We start from the raw sequence: 17801 nt of genomic DNA on the forward strand, positions 1-17801 counted from the left end.
CCCCTTGATGGTGCGCAACATAATACAGCACAGTATGTAACGAGCTCCTTCCTGTTCAGTACAGAAAGACTATGGTTCATATTTCAAAACAGACGACTACCTAAGCAAGCAAATGCCCAGTACATGAGTCATGCTTATCTTGTTCATATGCACCGTCCAAAATCCTTCCGACTTTTACCCACTCTTCCCGATATTCCACTTCTTCCAGTGCTGAACATCAATATCCAACCGCCCAATCTGTTTCTCGTCTCCAGACTCCTTGTCCGAGGCGACTCGAAAATTTTCCATGGTGACGGGCTTGCCCTGAATGGTCCAGTCCTTGATTTGAATGTTCATCTTGATATCCCTGTGAGACGATACCACAGGCTTGACAAAACTGGTACCCGCGCAATCCTGCAACGGATCCGTAAAGGTGACGTTTTCGATGGCGAGGAGGTCGTAATTTTGCAAAGGCGTGATGCCGAGGAGTGCCGGTGCGGGGCCCTCGCAACGCACATTTTTCACCGTCAAGTGAATATTCTTGTCGAGCTCAGGCAAGGTCTTTTGATCGCTGTAAAATTCCGATGCGCCAACAATGGCCGCCGGCACCGCCTTATCCTGCTTGATGTATCGGGTGTGGATAATCCAGAGATCTTCAATCTTGACATTCTGGACATTCCTCCCATCCCATCCCATCTGGATGACGGGGTCATTCGGTCCTTTCCAGATGGTTGCCCGGGAGACGGTGGCATTGCTGTGATATGTCTTGATCGCATCGTCGTTTGCATGATAAAATACATCTTCGACTTTGCTTCTGCTGTAGAGCTGAGGACCGTCGGTCTGGAAAAAGTAGGCGCCTACCTGCTTGTAGTCGCGGATTTCTGAGCCACACCTGTTCTCTGGCTTGAAGTCCATCGTGTTGAAGGGCGGAGCAGTAATGGTTGGGCCTGCACAGTGCCAGGTCTGGTTATCGACTAGGTGAAGGTGCCACCACATGCGGAGACTATACTCATCGTCTTTATGGGAGTGGTAACTTTTGAAGGGATTCGCCTGATACACGTAATGCTCACCGGACAAGACACCATGCCCAGTGGCATAGAAGTCATCGGCCTGAGTAAAGTACTCGATGGCGCCCTTGACGTAGGCGCCAGCGTCGAGATGGACCCAGTTTGTTTCGGGCGCGAGTCTGATGTGCATCTGACCTAGTCGTGGGCTTTCACCTTCTTGAGCCGAGTCCAGCCAATACACACCCGGAGGGAAGTGCAGAATCTCCCTGGAGCCCCAATCGCCTGGCCGGATAGGACCCGGCGTCATTCTAGTAGTATTTGCCTCCGTCATGCGCGGCGTCATTGCTTCCGGAAGAAACGGACTCGCGAAAATAAGGAGCGCGTTTTTGGGCTCCTCCCCGACCAAGGAATGATCTTTGTCTTTCTCCTCATAGACATATGTTTTACCGTTGGAGCGATATTGGATGAGGTCGTCCTTGAACTCAACAGAGAAGCGAAAGCCCCCTTCCTGCCAGGGAATTGTAATCAGGAGTGCGCCAGTATCCTTCTCCGTCTCTGTCTGGAGATTGTGTATGCCAGGTCGAATGGTCACATCGGTGCCAAGTCTGATGCATGCGTCGCTAGAGCTGATTCGGACTTGGACTTTACATTTGTACAAGAACTGAGACCAGGCCATGTTGATGAAGGCTTCTTCCTCAAATGCGGTAATGCCATCGCCATCCTTGTGTATGAAGGGTTTGGGGTCTGGATGGTCCAGGGGTGTAGCAATCTTGCCATTTCCGCTCCGTGGGATCGCTTCGTAGACGAAAGAGTCAAAGAACTCGGCCTTGTCCTGCTGGAAAGGGCGCACTTGGACACGGTATCTGCGCGACATGCGCACTTGGTCTTCCCTCACACGGGAGGTGGTGTTCACAACTCCAGTCTCATGCCACCAAGTGTGGAGTTGGTCCGTCTTGGACAGCCGAGGATGTGCTGGCATGATGATTGCAAGGATTTCTCAAGAAATGGAAACAAATTCTAGATCATAAAACAAGATATCCAGGGTCAATAATGTAGTTCTCTAACCGTGCAACTCATACAGAACACATGAAGGGCGACGTGTTCTTTAATAGCTTGAAAGGGACCAAACCGAGCATGCTTGGAACTGCGCATTCAAGACTGCCCCTCTAGATTTCAGCTGACCGTAGTCGCGGATTTGCTTTCGCGATGTTGGGCTAAGCTACAAACGTATACGACGTGACGAAAGATATCCCGATCTAATAGCATGGCTGGAAGGACTTGGCAGCATTGCCGGAGTCTAGTCTCGCGCCGACTCAGCTGAACTTTGTTAGCGCCGGCGGCAGTTTGCGCGGGGAGCAGGGGAGCATACAGGCTGACAGGGAGAGCGGCTGGCGAGGCGGGTCGCGGACCGTTCCATATGTGGACGATGGCACAGAAGATGGTTCTGTGGCATGGTGATGGCTAGAAATGGAGGTTTTTAGTATCAATAATTGGCAGACACGATGCCAAATGCAATATCAAAAACGCATGGGCGCGCCTCCCATCAACCCCGCAATGCAATGGCTGTCAAAAGTGGGAAATAGCCAGGTTCAAACGGGCTCCAAGGTTTGCTTTACGCTACTACACGTGTGCTTAAAACATCCTTTACTCGCTCGGGTCGACCATTTTCTTCAGATACGATTCATGTCTTTCCGTCTGTCATCTCACAATATTGGTATTCGGCCCTGTCACGGCGCGTGAGCGCGTGAGCGGGCAGTACATATCTGCACCATTTTACAGCATATTTATTACACTTCTGGCAGCCTATAAGTATCAGGCCGGCATTACAAATAAGGCTATTGACAGGCTGTGGCTCAGGAGTTATAATAAAGGACTGAGCAGAACGGTAGTGATATCTCCAGTTCCGGGGTCTACCCGGGGCCTGACACACTCGTTATCCGAACACAGCGTTCAGCGCCAGAACAATTTATACCAAAACAATGCGTTTAGTCGACACGTCAACATTTCTCCCCGAAAGTCTCTTCCATTCCTCCCCACCCATCCACGTTGGGACAATCGCTGGCCCTACGAGCGTGTACCTATCCTCTCCAGTTTCTCTCACAATCAAAGGGATTGCTACACCAGCTACAAGGCTGATGATGTCCCCTTTGTGTACCTCTCCATATCCTATAGCGAGGTCCTGGTTTTTTGTGAATATCAGACGTCTCTTAGAGGCTAGACGATTCACAAGTTCGACCAAGTATTTCTTGGCACCTTGATCTTTTACAAGACCTGCCACAATGAGCTGAAGTAGATCTGCCCTACGCTTTGGTAATTTCATTTCCTCTGCGGGCATATTTCCTATGCTTCTTGTAACGATACCGTACCAAGCATCAAACCCACGATTCTGATGGACGATCGGCCTATTATGAGTTCCATCTTCGAACCGACCGTGAAGAATTTCGAAGATCGTACCAGGCAAAGGCTGGTACTTATAATTGACTGCAAGGTCCCTAGTAGCATGCATGAACCAATCTGAAAAGGCAAGTATAGCTTTCCCTGCAGCAGATCGCACGTCGACTCCTTCGACAACGTCTGATTCAAGAAAATCGACCAAGCGAGGAGAGCAGTATGCTATGTGGTCACTCAGGAAGCCGTGAACTGTAAGCTTACATCCATCCTTTGAGACGTCGGCGTAAGGTCTCGAATTCGGTGTTGCCTTGCTTTCGGCAGTATTATAGATATACTTTGGTGTAATCGGGCAACGGGGTTGGTCTTTCCCCCCTCCCCAATGGCAGACCCATGAAGGTGCAGCGAAACCCTCGCCCCGGCGGGTGCCAGCTTCGACAATCAGTCCAATGAGCGATTGGTCTGAGTCGAGTAGACTTTTTAGAAAGTCTCGATGTACCTCAGCGGGGCTTTGCGAATATTTGACATCCGGTATATCAAATCCGTTTGCTTTTAACACACCAAAGTACGCATAGACTCCGTCGTGAGAATTGGAAGTGTGACGTTCTGAGACTGCTCTCATCAGGGCTTGGAGTAGAACGTCCGAAGATCTTTCAAAAGGTTCTATTAATGCAGCTGAGTTTCTGCTCATTCCGGTGGCGACAGTGGCATTACCAATGAGTGCCATTCGCTCTTCCTTCGCGTTCGAGCCGGCAATCAGGGGCATGAAACATAGATTCTGTATCCCGCGAGATGTTCGCTGCGGGAGTGTGTTAAATCCTTGGAACACAAACATAGCGAAAACAGCGTATGTTAGAGAAAATAGCCCAAAAAGCCACCAGGGGATAAATTGGGTGATCACCGCAGGATTCGTCTGGAGAATGAGTAAATAGAGAGGCATGAAGAGGATTGCCCAAGCGAGCATCTCTCCGGAAAAGTGGACCAAGTGCAGCCACGAGAGTAAGTTGTCTGTGTGACAGAATGAAGTATCGTCGTGGTTCTCGGGTGGTGAGGTGATATCACGAGAGCACTCATGGCCGCACGTCTCCAGGTAGTGTCGGAAGGTTAGGTCACTTCTGGGCAAGGCACGGTCATGGTCATGATATGATGGACGTGGCCGTCGCTGGAGACCATTCCAGTGAAGAGGTCTTCGAATATTCATCCAGGCCGTACCAAGGCTATGCGCTGGGCTGTCCACGAATAGTTTCGGAAACCCAATCTCCAAAGCTGATAAGAAGTCGATCCATGAGAGCGTCATGTCGTCATACAGAATTGTAGGATTGATAGCAAGTACTGCTTCTTGGAATGTCCAACCGCGCGTGAACCACTCACACTCAAGCAGTTTTTGTATCTCGCCTGAGTCCTGGGGCGGAGGCCAAGAAAGCTCAGAGCTGGTCAGTCCCATAAAGCCCATCACCAGTCGGTACACTGCGACATATATTTATCGTTAGTTGGTGAGGTGCGCAAAATGGAATGCCGTGGAGGAGCGGACTGACACATGGAGCCTTGATGGAGTGAGTTGTCCCAAATATACCTAGCTATCTTCCTCCGTTTCAAAGCCAACATCAGTCGGTAGCCTGCAAGAGATATCTATTGTTAGTTGTCGGAGTGCGCAAAACGGAATGTCATGGAGGAGCGGACTAACACACGGCGCCTTGGAGGAATGCGTTGTCCCATATATACCTCGCTCTCTTCCTCCAACGTTCCGAGCGCCTCATCTCCAAGATCCACGGCAAACTCTGAGTACTCCGCCGGAATCTGCATGCGGGGAAGAATTGCTGTAGCGTCGCGAAGCCGGCATGAATCGAGGAATCGCCTGAGCCCAGCCATATGTACACAGGATCAGCCCATTGATATATCTCTCCCATTAGCGGCAACTGGTCCGCCTTTTCCGCCTTTGCAGTGGGTGTCTCTGCTTGGTTGATACACAGCGCATCGACCCAAATGGGAAGTGGTGGACTTGACGTGGCGAATTGGTGTCGTCGTATAGCTCGTAGCGCCTTGGCACAATTGGGAGTGATGTCGATGCTGGCCGTTCCACATTGGATCGTCTCGTTTCCACGGAGTTTCATTTCCCCCCAGCAGTAGGATAATGCAGCGAATCTAGGAGAGTCGATGAGTTTGATCTTGACTAGAGTTCCTTGCAGTGGCCGAGACTCCATTTCCTCAGGTGTCGTGGTGGGAGATGGGAAAGGATCTAGGTAAAGGAGTCGTATCATGCCGGCTCCTACCGGCAGACTTATGGAGTCATAGAGCTGGTCCGGAGAAGTGGGTGTCGACTGGCTGTGTTCATTGTAAAGGGTAGAAGTGTGATATTCAGATGCATTTTGGCTATAGTTATATGGATACATGTGAAAACGAATTATCCGGACGCGTGCTGGGCTGATCTGCGGTGGGTCAATTACTACTGCAGCCAGCGAGAAAAGGTTGTAAGAAGGTTAGGTACGGTTGATCGTGGTCAGGCTGAGGAGCACCGATCATCATGGAAGGGCCTGGTGGAAATGTTTGATGGCCACGACCAGAGGTGAGAAAGAAACGAGACCAAGTGATGAAACTAGGGAAGAAAAAAGACAACCTGTGTTGCATGGCAATGTTGAGGAGGGATGAGTTTTGTATTGGAAAAAAGTCTGACAGGGCTGGTGTGTAACTACCTCGCTTCTGTCTGCGCCTCTCACCCCGCTCCAGGAACCGCAACGCGGCTGATGGTTGGTGGGCAGCGTGAGCTCCAACGGGCAGGAGCTCCGAGCCACGTCTTCACCCCCTTGCAATACGTCGTGATTCGTCCACTTGCCAACCACTTCCAGTGGAGATAACAATGCGTAAATACTACATTGGAAAAAGTGTTAGCGTTGAGCACTATAGGCAGTGGACCACAGATGGCGACAAAGTCACCGTTATCGCAGGCGAAATGAATTCCCACTCATTAGATTCACGACTGTAGGTGGACAGGCCTCAACCTGATTTCAATCTTGTTCTTTATGAATGCAGAGGGTCGCATGCCGACTTCGTTTTGGCTGGAATAGTAACACTAACTGGTACTGTATCCTTGCTTGATGGCCATCCTCGACACTGAAAGATCGTACAACAACACGGCTAGGAAAGCGAAAAAGAAGTCATGCCAACCCAGAGACTAGAAAACTATTAATTCTTGGCGTTACTAAAGTTCATCCTCGCCAGAATTTATCATGAATTTTTCTCACCCGAGCCGATGTGTGAAAAGGGAACTAAAGACGAGATGATCGAGGAAGCATTGAAAGATGTCTAAGTTAATCTCTAGTCTACAAAATAGAGGTGCTGAAAATCGAACTATATACCCACAAAGGTGAGATGCGGTGGGTGCTGACTACGTCAGTACGACAATTTTGCTACGGCGTTCACAGACAAGTGCTGTCTGACGGCCTTTTTGACCATATACAAGCACATATGTTCCCGTATTGTCCTGTGTCGCACACCATCCTCCAGCTATTGTTTCAGATTGCTAACTGGTCCTGGCTAGCTTTCATGATACTCCAGCTCTCCCTAATGCAGCACCTTTCACTCGAGGTACAGCTTTCATTCGTTGGGCATGAATCCTCCCACCCGGCTAACGGTCGTCGGGACAGGCTCTCCACGCAGCAGCTTCTCCTCCACCAATGGCTTCATCATGTCCGCAAACACCGCAGAAGTAAAAACTTTCTGGTGCGCCTCTGAGTCGACAAATCTTTCAATGGCGATTCTTAGTCAGCATCGTGGCCATGACCTACTGTACAAGTACGAAAGAGACGGTGCGCAGCCAGCACATACCTTTCATATAGAGTGATGTTGATCTTATTAGTCGCGCTGTCCTGCGACTTGTAAATAACAAGTTCGAGGCATCCAGGTACGTCACGCCTGATCATAGCGGCGACCGGCTCAAGGACGGCGATGGCTCTGTCGTACGCGCCATCGGCGATTGGCAGTGTCACAAATTGGGTGAAAGGCGACATATTGATATCTGTGTTATAGCTGACAGATTCATTTTGTAAGGCGGTGGTTGCGTGTACTTTTATATCAATGGCAGGATTCAATGAGCACTTGTCTGATTGGTGCATGTTCGCCTATCTGACTGGGATTGTTCTCTAGTCTCGATACTGTAGACTCCACTCTATCTGGTCAGCATTCCTTCCCATTTTGTCATGGTATCCAATAAAGGATCGCAAACCTGTGTCTCTTGATTCATTTGGGCCCACGTGTCGGTATAATATGGATCATTTTGCTCGAGTAGCGTCGTGCGCTTACTGTATGTCGAGGGTGATTTGTAATAGAGATCCATAGAAGCTCTCGGACCGTTCCATCATGCCGGACACCGTAAATTGGACCCATCTTACCCGTCGGTAGTGCAAACGCCACAATAGCCCTTCAACTTAACTTTGGAGATCCGTCAGCCTCGGAGTCGTGAACAGATTTCCTTTTCTGGCATTTATTCCCCAATATCACTCTCGTGGAACCTTGCTGTAATGTCGTTTATTGCGTTCTCGGTTGCTTCGCTCATCATTGCCAACATAGACAGAGAAGTAGAGGACTTCAAAGCCTCCAGAGCAGTGACCATCCAAAGCGATGTCAAATACACTCTATAATGAGACCAAGATTTATGTGCCTGATCGTTAAAAATTTCCACTGACTGTCGTATAGCATGCCAAGCGATTTCCTCTGGGTCATTCTCAAGCTGGGGGATGGCATCTAATGGTGGGCTGAAATCCTTTCGTCTGATACCTAAAACAACATATATCAACGCCAGTTGCATGTCATCTCTGAAAATGTTTATAAACCACTGCATATCTTCTTCAGCTGCAAATCGCTGGTGACAATTTAGCAGTGCCAGAGAACACTCGAGAACTGCCCAATGAGAGTCTGGATACTTCTGGAGGTATCGCCCATGCCGCGAGTACGGCAAATGCAGTGCAAGGAGAGTCCGACGTATAAAGATGTCAAGCATACTTGCATGAAGTAAGTCGGGAAGGTTTCGTGAGTTGTCCAGTGAACGCTTTAGAAGATTGTCGCAGTCTTTTACTTTGGCGTAGTCTATTTCTGGGTTGACAGAGTTGCTTTTTGTGATGATTAATTCTGCCGTGGGCAAAACCTTCGTGAGTAAGGTGAGGAACTCAGAGCTGCCGTCATTCGATGGAGATGTTTCGCCATATGTGCCTATCGGATTCACGTCATGGCTGTCTGTCCGAATAAGAGGAGGAATCCCGGTGACGGCAGACGTAAATAAATCAAGCCATACTATCGTAGTCCACAGCCTATTGCGCATCATGGCCTCAGACTCGGGCATGCCCTCGAAATGACGTGAATCCCGGTGCATTGCCATGGACATGGCAGCACGAACCACGAGACCCACAAGAGCAGGAGACGTCGGAAGATGACTGACTGTATCGTGCAGTGCAAGATTTGCAATGATTCCCATACAATGTGCTCGTAAAGAAGGGTAGTCGGGGACATCCCAAATGATGTGTTTGCTAGCAATTGCGGCAGCGTCTAGAAAGACCTGACATGATTCGGCTTGGTCCACTCCTGGAAGGCTCAGCTGAGATGAGCAGCAGCCAAGAGCCAACATCATGAACATTTGCTGGTATGATGAGTAGGCGTGGTGCTCATTGTCCTGCTTGAGCAGATCAAACTCGCCAGCAATGTCGACCCGAGGTTCCCACATTGGGAATAATGTTTCAAAGGTCTTCAGGTAGGTCTCTAGTAGCTGCTTGGCCACTTGCCTGTCTGGCAACAGTGCAGAAAGCTCCGATTTGTCCAGCATGACATTTGCCGAAGATGAAAGTGATAAATCACCAGCTGCCATGCTAAAAATATCCCTGTGAGCTTGTGACTTGCGGTATATTGGCTTAAAGTCGGGGGCAATGCCAAATGCGTAGTCCTTGGCTTCCTCAAACTGTGATGCAGTTAGTGCTCATCCATCCACTGCGCAAAATGAAACAGTGCCCTAACCTCACACACAAGCTGCGCCCATCCAGTTGTATAGGTACTGAGTCGAGCTGTCCCATGAACATAGGCAAATATTTGCGGCGTCTTGGCACCATCACCGTCGACGTAATTCGTGTGGTTCGTGTCTTTCCGAGCGACCGATGAGGATGCAGCAGTTTCATGGTCGAGTGTCTCTTGATACTTGCAGGCGCTCTCACGCCCCGCTAGCTTGCAGCTGCCACAGGGCCGGTCGCGATCGCATTTGACGCGGAAAAGTCGGCAGCGCGCGCATGAGAGGATCGGCTGTCTCTTGCGCTTTCGATTTGACGAAGCAGACGCTGACCAGACAAACAGTTGCGACTCCATTTTCATCCGGTCAATGAAAGCCTTTGGCCTATTGTAATGATGGTGGTTTGAAGATCGGCAAGTGGTGGAGTGTCTTGGCTGGGATTCCATTCAGGTACAGACCTCCCTGGAAGTCGAACCCGATAGGCACTAACCTGGGTCGTTTAGGCACCTGAACCCACCACCGAAGCCGGAGTATCCGTGCTGGAGATGAACCATTGCCCGAGTAATACACATGTACGCCCAGATTTGAGAATGACAAACCCTGAACATCAATATTGCCAAGAAGAGAATCAACTGGCCTTGTGACATGCGCGCGAAAAAGAAAGGATTATATAGGTAGCAACTGCGATAACGAAATCTTCTGCCAAGGGGATACCTTCATCTATCGTCCCAACTTATCCTGCCAGGCCGAGTGCGCCGTGCCCTGGACCCAATTCATGGCAGCGAACGAGGTGCTCTCTACAGCATCACGACCACGGCCAATAATAGTCAGCTCGTACTGCTGTATCAGACCATAGATATCAGGGCAGCCCTCATCCAACAAGTCTACCAATTGCATGCCATCCTTCATGGCGTGATTACCTCCTTCTCCCTTGACTATTTCCCTTTGTCAACATCACATCAATTCATTTCTGGGAAAATTCACTTACATGGTGGCATCTTGTGGGCCGCATCACCTAACAGTGTGACCCGTTTTCCGCCAAAGCCTTCAGGAGATGGCAAAAACTTTTCCACTACAAGGGAAGGAATGAGTAGATGTCTCGTGATGATCAATGCACTGAGGACGACGAAAAAAAAAAAAAAAAAAGTTGCTCACTGTAGAGTGGAGGCTGGACCATGCCCTCAGGGTTGGTCTTGTGAATCAGTTCACGAAACTGCGGGTTCAGTTTCTCGACGGTATCGCGCGCGGCCTGAAGCAACTTGTCCTTGCTCCAATCCTTAGTTGAATGGCCACACTTGATCTCGGCTTCAGTGTGATGGCGGAAAACCATCCAATAGTATTGCGCAAAGTTGCCATCGCTTGAGATGTTGCGCAGACCCACAAAGAGGTACGCTTCGGGCGACTGAACGATATAGAGCGACCGCGCAAAGCGTGCCCATTGGCCCTGATATTCTTCCTTTGTGAGTGTCAATTCCCCGGTATAGACATCCATGGGAAGAACTTCTAGCTTTGACTTTTCGGGCCCGAGGAGCTGCGATCGTACTACAATTAGTCTTGATTAGCTGACTGGCACTTTTTTGTTTTCTTCAAGTACACGAAAGAAAGATATTCTTTATAACACTGACCTGGGCTGTTTGCTCCATCAGCACCAATCAACATGCACCCTTCAGCCATCGTGCCGTCGGTAAAGTACACCTTGACCGTCTTGTCCACCTCTTCGAACCGGGAGAACATCTTGTCCCATTCTACATCAATGTTGGTTGCGAGCCAAGCACGGAGCTTGGGTCGCTCGGCGCGAATAAAATCTTTTCCTGTTTTGGCACCGAATCGCTGAACTTCATTTCCATGAAGTCCGTCAAAAATAGCACCTTCACTCAGGTAGCCATGTTCGTACATATGGGAGACGGATTCGACGGGGACGAGATCGTTGGGGAAATGGCGCTCAAAGTCTGCAATGATCCTACAATGTAAAGGTGATTGTTAGTGCCAAGGACAAACAACCAAGATGGTAGACCAAAATAGGGTTCAGAAGTGCCACGAACCAGTGAAGAGCAATGTTCCAACCTTGTCTTCGACTGTCAGGCGCCGAGTCTCGGTCAAAGATTCTGTAGGGTATCTGGCGCTTTCGTAGTGCCTGAGCAAGTGCTAGGCCGCCCAGACCACCACCAACAATCAGGATTGGTGAATCCGAGGTTGCAATCGAGTTGAACATGTGTTGAGTCATTTTAGATGTAAAGGCTGATGTTTATGGGTGAAATCTGTTAGATGTACTTCATTTTCCATTTCATTTTCAACATTGCATTATATATCTGAGAATCATCGTATGGGAAACCAGTATAAACCTCAATGTTTCCAAATGCACTACGATTCAGCATGTCGAGTTGTCGTACTACCCATTCATAGAGTGGATAGTCCCACAGCGACTGACCTTACTCCAAGGAGCAAGTTTTGCTCCAAGGGGAAATCTTAGCTCCTAGGAGTAAGATCATCTACCCCCCTGTAGAGAGCCCGGTTACAGGGGACAGGGATGCACTATACTGGATCCTACGGCAAGTCGTTAGTGGGAATGCCGCCATTGTGGATGAGTGAGTAAGGAACTCGCCAGTAAACAGATTTCTTGTGTACCTATAGTAGATGATTTTGTTATGACTGTCGCCGCTGTCGGAATATTTAATTCTTAATGATTAAAGGCAGCATAATGCTCGACACCATAATCTCTTATCCAAAACTTGATTCTCCAACACTTCAATTATTTCAACCACAATGAGAAACGTCGCAGTCGCAGGAGGCACCGGCCGCTTAGGCCTCACGATCGTCAAGGCTTTGAAGCAAAGTGAGCACAATGTGATTGTGTTGAGTCGACGGGTGAGATTTTCTGTCTGTGAACCATGAAATATGCTTCCCTCCTCATCATTGTTTGTAGTCGTCACCAAACCCACGAGTCGCGCCGACCATCCACGTCGATTACAGCAACGTGGAGTCGCTACAAAAAGTGCTGCACGATCACAACATCGACACAGTCATCTCAACAATGTCGCTCTTCACCGAAGCCGAGGGCGTGGCCCAGCTCAATCTCATTGCAGCTGCAGAAAACTGCCAAAACACCCAGCGATTTGTCCCTAGCGAATGGAGCATTCCTCTGCGCAAAGAGTAAGTCTATCACTCGCATGCACCACGGTAATCGGACCTAAATTAACGAATTGCGTGTTCCTTTGCTGTATAGTCACGTCGATAGCCTTCCGAGTCTTCAAGCACGACTGCAAGCCGTCGAAGCCCTGAAGAGATCAGGCCTAGAATTCACGCTATTCTACCCGGGTTGGTTCATGGACTTCTACGGCCTGCCTCACATCGAGAGCGAAATGGGACCATTCCCTTTCGCAGTGGACATTGAAAACAAAGCAGCTGTGATACCTGGAAGTGGAAACGTGCCAGTCGTTTTCACTTACACGCCAGATATCGCCAAAATGGTTGTTGCGAGTTTGGATCTAGAGAAATGGCCGGAACACTCGTACATTATTGGAGACAAGATGACATTCAATGAATTGCTTGCATTGGTAGAAGAGGTCAAAGGTAGCGTTTGCTATACTCTGTTTTCTGTCACGTTTCATGATGCGTTTTCTAATCAGTTTGATACTTCTCAAACAGGAGGCAAGTTCTCGGTCAGCTACAACACTATTGCAGAAATGAAGAGCGGCAAGATCGTTGAGCTTCCGGCCCAAAAGGAATGTTACAACGACGAGAATGGAAAGGAGAACTTCCAAAAGCTAGTGGTTGCCTATGCAGTCTACGTGGAAGCAGGTGATTTCGATTTCCCAGCCGCCGCAACACTGAATGCCACACTCCCAGATGTTAGAACAATGTCAGTCAAAGAATTTCTTTACAATGCCTGGGGAAGCAAGTAGATATTTCAATCAAGATAATCCCAGAGTTATCAAATCTATCATTAGATGAGATCCTTGCCATGACGCGTGCTCATTCGTCATCTTCGTCGGGGTCTAATGCAGGAGTCAATACGTTGTGGCTTCTTCCGTGTTCTTGACGTTTCTTCTTTGGTGGCCGTGGCCTGCCCACGAGACGATGCCTTCTCCACGACGCGCGACTTTGACTGTATCCCTTGGCTTGCATCAAGAACTTTGTGAAGTGATCTTTGATCACTTCTTTAAAGTCCCAGCCCTCGTATCCGGCATCCTTCATGAGAATTCCCCAGCGCTCGTCGCGACTTTGTGCTACGAATGCACGAGCCCTCTCACGATTAGAAGAATCCAGGCCTAATAGAAGGTGAGGCTCGGAGCATAGTTCTTCAGCTTTGAATAGCGGTAGAATCTTGTCAACGACGCCCCACCAAGCTGCCCAGAACACCGATAAAGAAACCCCGCGATACAACATCTTTGCAGTGTCATATATAGACATCAGTGATTCGAGTTGCTCAGAAGCGGACTCATCTTCAGCCCAGATCTCTGCGCGTTCCGCTTCGCGATAGTCGGAATGCGCAACACAGCAAGTATGTACCATGCCGAGACGCTCGAACAACTCTAGGCGACAAATTCTGCGATAACAAGACTGCTCTTGAGCTCTGCTGAATCGCGTTTCCTTGATCCATCGTGATAGGCGTTGCATACGAAAGCGAAGGCGTCTGTCGCATCGACAGTCTGGTCCCAACGGCGTCTCCACGGCTGTACATTTCGACTGACAACGCCAAATCGCGAAAGGGGCAATGCAGCCACTCGATGAGCAATAACATGCACACTGATCGCCAAGCAATTGCTCGTTGCATGCGACAGAGACGCGCTGGTCTATATCGCCTATGAGGCCTACCATCCAGCTGATGTAAAATTGCAAATGAGGCCAGATTGGCTGTCCGTTTCCCCGAAAATCAAAAGTTGTACTTGCACCTCGTTCGATGAACCATGCAACTCCATGATTCCAAGATCGTGTCCAGCCGTGTAAAGTTTTGTTCCTCGTTGAACTTGACTTAATGCAAAATTCGGCTAGTGGTGTGAAACCATGAGCACACTGTGCATCTAGGTCCACAAATCCAACGTCGTAAAGAATCTTGTGAAGTTTAATGCTCTCCCGGGGAGTCCACAGTTCTGTATTGTGAGCACAGTGTGGCGAGCATCCTTGGCAAACGTCGAGCTTTGGTGGTATCCTTATTTTTCGTGCCAATATTGAGTAAATGTCATGCGCGCCATAAGTTGGCATCCAGGGACCATCCAAGCCCATCTCTTTGGTTTCCAGGATGGTCAAGTGGTTTGAGGCAACCCTCTTCAGTTCCCCGAGCCGGTGCTGTAGTTCTGTGGCAGCCATTTGGAATATGACCTTGCTCTTTTTGGCACTTGCCCACAGAAGATTGGGTAAAAATGGACAAAATACTCCAGGTGAGGAAAGAAGGATGGATGCAGATTCGGCATCGCCTAATTCACATGAGACTCCGAAGGCTTCGCTCACTTGACATCCCTGTCCCACGAAGAATCGCAGGCCGTCGGGCCAGCCGATAGCAAGCTCGATAGGCGTCAGCCTACCATGTGAGTGGCTGTATCCTAACTTCTCATCATTGAAGAACTTTTGCAGACCGGGCAGAGATCTCATCAGTATGGCCATGCTCAGACCACTGTCCCAAGCTGACAATTGATAAGCAAGGTATGAACAGCGTTGACAGGAATGTCTTACCCTCAACAATTTCAGGGTATGCTCGTATGGAACGAAGCCAGTCTCTTCTCATCCCAATATTTGATCCAAAAGGCCCTGGAGGATACTGAAAGGTGCTGAGTGATTCGGTCACGCCCTCGTACTTGATAATGTTCCGTATAAATGTAGGGAGTGGGTCACCACGCATCATAAAAGCTTCGTTTAGGCAGTGAGTCGGTGGCCGAAAGTCGGGTTTCATTGCCCGTATTTTGACGGGTTTGGTTGAATAACCTCTACCTTCTACCCCAGTCTCTGCCCATGGGTCAACGTTGGCCCCCTGGGCGATTTCGAGGAGTTCGTTCAATTCAAAAGTTAAGTGATCTACTTCTCGACCTAATAGCAACACGAGGTATATGATCTCCTGGAAAGTGTTCAGCAACGATTGACCCAGATGTTTACGTTAATGTAATCACTGACCGTCAGAAGAGTATTGTTATTCTCATCAACGTCGCTTGCAGAAGCCTGTCCCAGTGAGATTGTTCTTTTTATCCCATGGATCAGGTCTGACATGCACTCTCGAGTGAATTCATGATTCCAGGTTAGATGCCCTGATCCTTCACCTGGTCTCCAAAGCAATGGACGGGAATCACCAATTGCTTCAAGGTGGGAAAAGGTCGGACACCGCGCAACAAATTCATCAAAAAGAGTGAAGAATGGGCTATCCACCCGTCGGACAATAGCTCGGAATCTTAAGGATGGTGTTATAGACCACACCCGATTTCTGCTCGACGCTCCAATGGTGAATTCTAACGCCCCCTGGAGCCATGGGCTCAATGCAGCTACGATAGAGTAGCACCAATATGAGACTTTACCATGGAAAGGGCAATTTTGAGGGGTATGATTCTCGATTTTGAATCCGAGTGGTCCATAGTTCCTGACTTCAGTTATTTTTCCTTGATTGCACTTGCACCTCAGAGATCTGACGGTGTTTTCGGAGTGCTCTGAGTCTTGGAGTCGATTTGTGTGTGTCGTCATAGGGGCGGTGCAATTGATGCTGGCTGTGCCTGCTGGGATATTCACTTCATATGTCGAAGTCTCCAGTTCGGGGACCGCATTACCAGGGGCATGCAGATATGGAATCACTGCCCTGAGCTGGTCTTGTAGTTCGTTGCGTAGATCTTCTAGGAAAGCGGTTCGATCCATAACTTGTTGTGTGCGAAGTTCAGCCTTCGCTTCGTTTTCGGCTCTCACATGCGCATGCACCGCAAGCTTGTAATCGGAGAAAGTGGTTTCAATCCGATCCACCGCAATCTTCAGAGCTTTATGGTCCTTCGATACCTCGGCTAAGTGTTTCCTGACACCACTTATCGCCTCAGTAGTACTAGTAGCTTCCTGACTGAGGAGCATTCGAGTTTCCACTACCTCACGACTTGTTGCGTTTATTTCTTGGGTAATAGTTGCCATTGAACTGTGTAGTTTGTAGTTGTTCTGGTCATGTGTATCATGGAGATGCTGCAATGATTGAATTGTCTCGTTGACACGGGCCGAATTTGATTGAGTCATGTCTCGAATCATGGTAGTGCGATTTCTGTAACAGGATGGTTAGTGACCGACAAACCTGGAGTCAGTGGTCCCAAAAGATTTACTAACCTTAGTACCGACTGTGTTTCTAACCCAGCCATTTGTAAATGGCTCATGAGGCTACTTTTGAGTCTTTCCACGGTCTTCATCTTCTCTTCTACCCTCTTCACTGTTTGAACGGTGTTGATCGACTTCCACAGTCGAACTATTCGCTTTCCAGCGCCATCTCTATGATGTGGGTCACCTAGAACGGTGACCAATGGCTGAAGGGTTTTCTGAATTTCTTCCAACGCTTTTCGAGCCTCGATCGCAGGCGTTGAGAGCTGAGAGTACTGGTTGGTAGAAATGTAAGCATATGTGGATGTGTCGGGGCGCAATAGTTCATTGACTAATGCAAGCTCTCGATCTATGTAGTCAAGAAGCTGTTTGGTATCTTTTGGGATATCATGAATCTTTCGAATGAGATCAATCGTTTTGATCAAGCTTTGGACGGCTACACCTGCAAATTGGACGCTGGCTGCTGCCACTCCGATTGTAGAGAGAGGATCCATCTTGTTCCTGCAGAATTCATGTAGCTCATCGAAGCAGCCGGGGAAATTGCTGCCCCTCTCAGAAGCGCAGAAGGACGGCTGCAATCGCCGCTAAGGTTGTTACAGGAATATTGTTTAGCATCAGGCTTCAAGACTGCGCGGGAAATTCTCAAATGCAGACAAAACAATTCTTTTTAGCAGCATGGGTGGATTGCTGGTGTGCTTTTCACCTCCAGCAGCAGTGTACCATGAACCCCGATGAATCTGTCTCGGAGTTTGCCTGTGTAAGAACGCAACGGCGAGTAAGAGTGTTAGAATGGCAATGATAGGTACATTCAATGTAAAAAACAGAAGCCTAACCAATCTCAAGCAAATAGGCTGCGCATTAGTAACTATATCGCAATTCCTTGGCAATGACAGCTCATCATAGCCGTAAACCCGCGTCGGCGAATTCCCCAAATAGGCAATCGGGAGACCCCCCACGATATACCCCTGACAGCCTGACCAAAAGTCCTAGCTGAAAGCACCATGGATGCGACGTGCTAAGCCATGACTGGTCGAGATGCACCCAGCAGTTTCCTTCAGTTGTGCATAGCATCTACAAGCTCACTTTGGGCCTCGGTCTGCAAATATTGCAATTCCTATTACAAAGATAGCTCTACTGCATAAGTCCTCGGCCAAATCATTGGACTCGTACTGCCAAGG

General features: G+C 48.9%; 7 protein-coding genes across 7 annotated transcripts; 1 reads left to right on the forward strand and 6 right to left on the reverse strand.

Annotated features, from left to right (window-relative positions):
- Positions 1-174: 174 nt before the first annotated feature.
- On the reverse strand, positions 175-1965 carry PFICI_14662 (uncharacterized protein; the record flags this gene model as incomplete). The annotated part of the gene is made up of 1 exon (XM_007843243.1): positions 175-1965. The coding sequence occupies one exon, from the start codon at positions 1963-1965 to the stop codon at positions 175-177; it is 1791 nt and encodes a 596-aa protein (XP_007841434.1).
- A 987-nt stretch (positions 1966-2952) lies between these two features.
- PFICI_14663 (uncharacterized protein) lies at positions 2953-5764 on the reverse strand (the record flags this gene model as incomplete). The annotated part of the gene is made up of 3 exons (XM_007843244.1): positions 2953-4841; positions 4910-4990; positions 5059-5764. 3 exons carry the CDS (start codon positions 5762-5764, stop codon positions 2953-2955), a joined length of 2676 nt encoding a protein of 891 aa, XP_007841435.1.
- Positions 5765-6965: 1201 nt separating this feature from the next.
- On the reverse strand, positions 6966-7378 carry PFICI_14664 (uncharacterized protein; the record flags this gene model as incomplete). Its single annotated transcript, XM_007843245.1, has 2 exons — positions 6966-7113; positions 7197-7378. The coding sequence occupies 2 exons, from the start codon at positions 7376-7378 to the stop codon at positions 6966-6968; spliced, it is 330 nt and encodes a 109-aa protein (XP_007841436.1).
- A 473-nt stretch (positions 7379-7851) lies between these two features.
- PFICI_14665 (uncharacterized protein) lies at positions 7852-9713 on the reverse strand (the record flags this gene model as incomplete). The annotated part of the gene is made up of 2 exons (XM_007843246.1): positions 7852-9315; positions 9381-9713. The coding sequence occupies 2 exons, from the start codon at positions 9711-9713 to the stop codon at positions 7852-7854; spliced, it is 1797 nt and encodes a 598-aa protein (XP_007841437.1).
- Positions 9714-10077: 364 nt separating this feature from the next.
- On the reverse strand, positions 10078-11581 carry PFICI_14666 (uncharacterized protein; the record flags this gene model as incomplete). The annotated part of the gene is made up of 5 exons (XM_007843247.1): positions 10078-10292; positions 10346-10429; positions 10513-10899; positions 10983-11317; positions 11400-11581. The coding sequence occupies 5 exons, from the start codon at positions 11579-11581 to the stop codon at positions 10078-10080; spliced, it is 1203 nt and encodes a 400-aa protein (XP_007841438.1).
- A 539-nt stretch (positions 11582-12120) lies between these two features.
- PFICI_14667 (uncharacterized protein) lies at positions 12121-13259 on the forward strand (the record flags this gene model as incomplete). The annotated part of the gene is made up of 3 exons (XM_007843248.1): positions 12121-12222; positions 12281-12507; positions 12581-13259. 3 exons carry the CDS (start codon positions 12121-12123, stop codon positions 13257-13259), a joined length of 1008 nt encoding a protein of 335 aa, XP_007841439.1.
- A 70-nt stretch (positions 13260-13329) lies between these two features.
- PFICI_14668 (uncharacterized protein) lies at positions 13330-17117 on the reverse strand (the record flags this gene model as incomplete). The annotated part of the gene is made up of 4 exons (XM_007843249.1): positions 13330-14978; positions 15028-15406; positions 15463-16573; positions 16636-17117. 4 exons carry the CDS (start codon positions 17115-17117, stop codon positions 13330-13332), a joined length of 3621 nt encoding a protein of 1206 aa, XP_007841440.1.
- Positions 17118-17801: the final 684 nt, after the last annotated feature.

The sequence above is a fragment of the Pestalotiopsis fici genome (genome assembly GCF_000516985.1).
Source record: "Pestalotiopsis fici W106-1 unplaced genomic scaffold PFICI_Scf_13, whole genome shotgun sequence".
NCBI lineage: Eukaryota > Fungi > Ascomycota > Sordariomycetes > Amphisphaeriales > Sporocadaceae > Pestalotiopsis > Pestalotiopsis fici.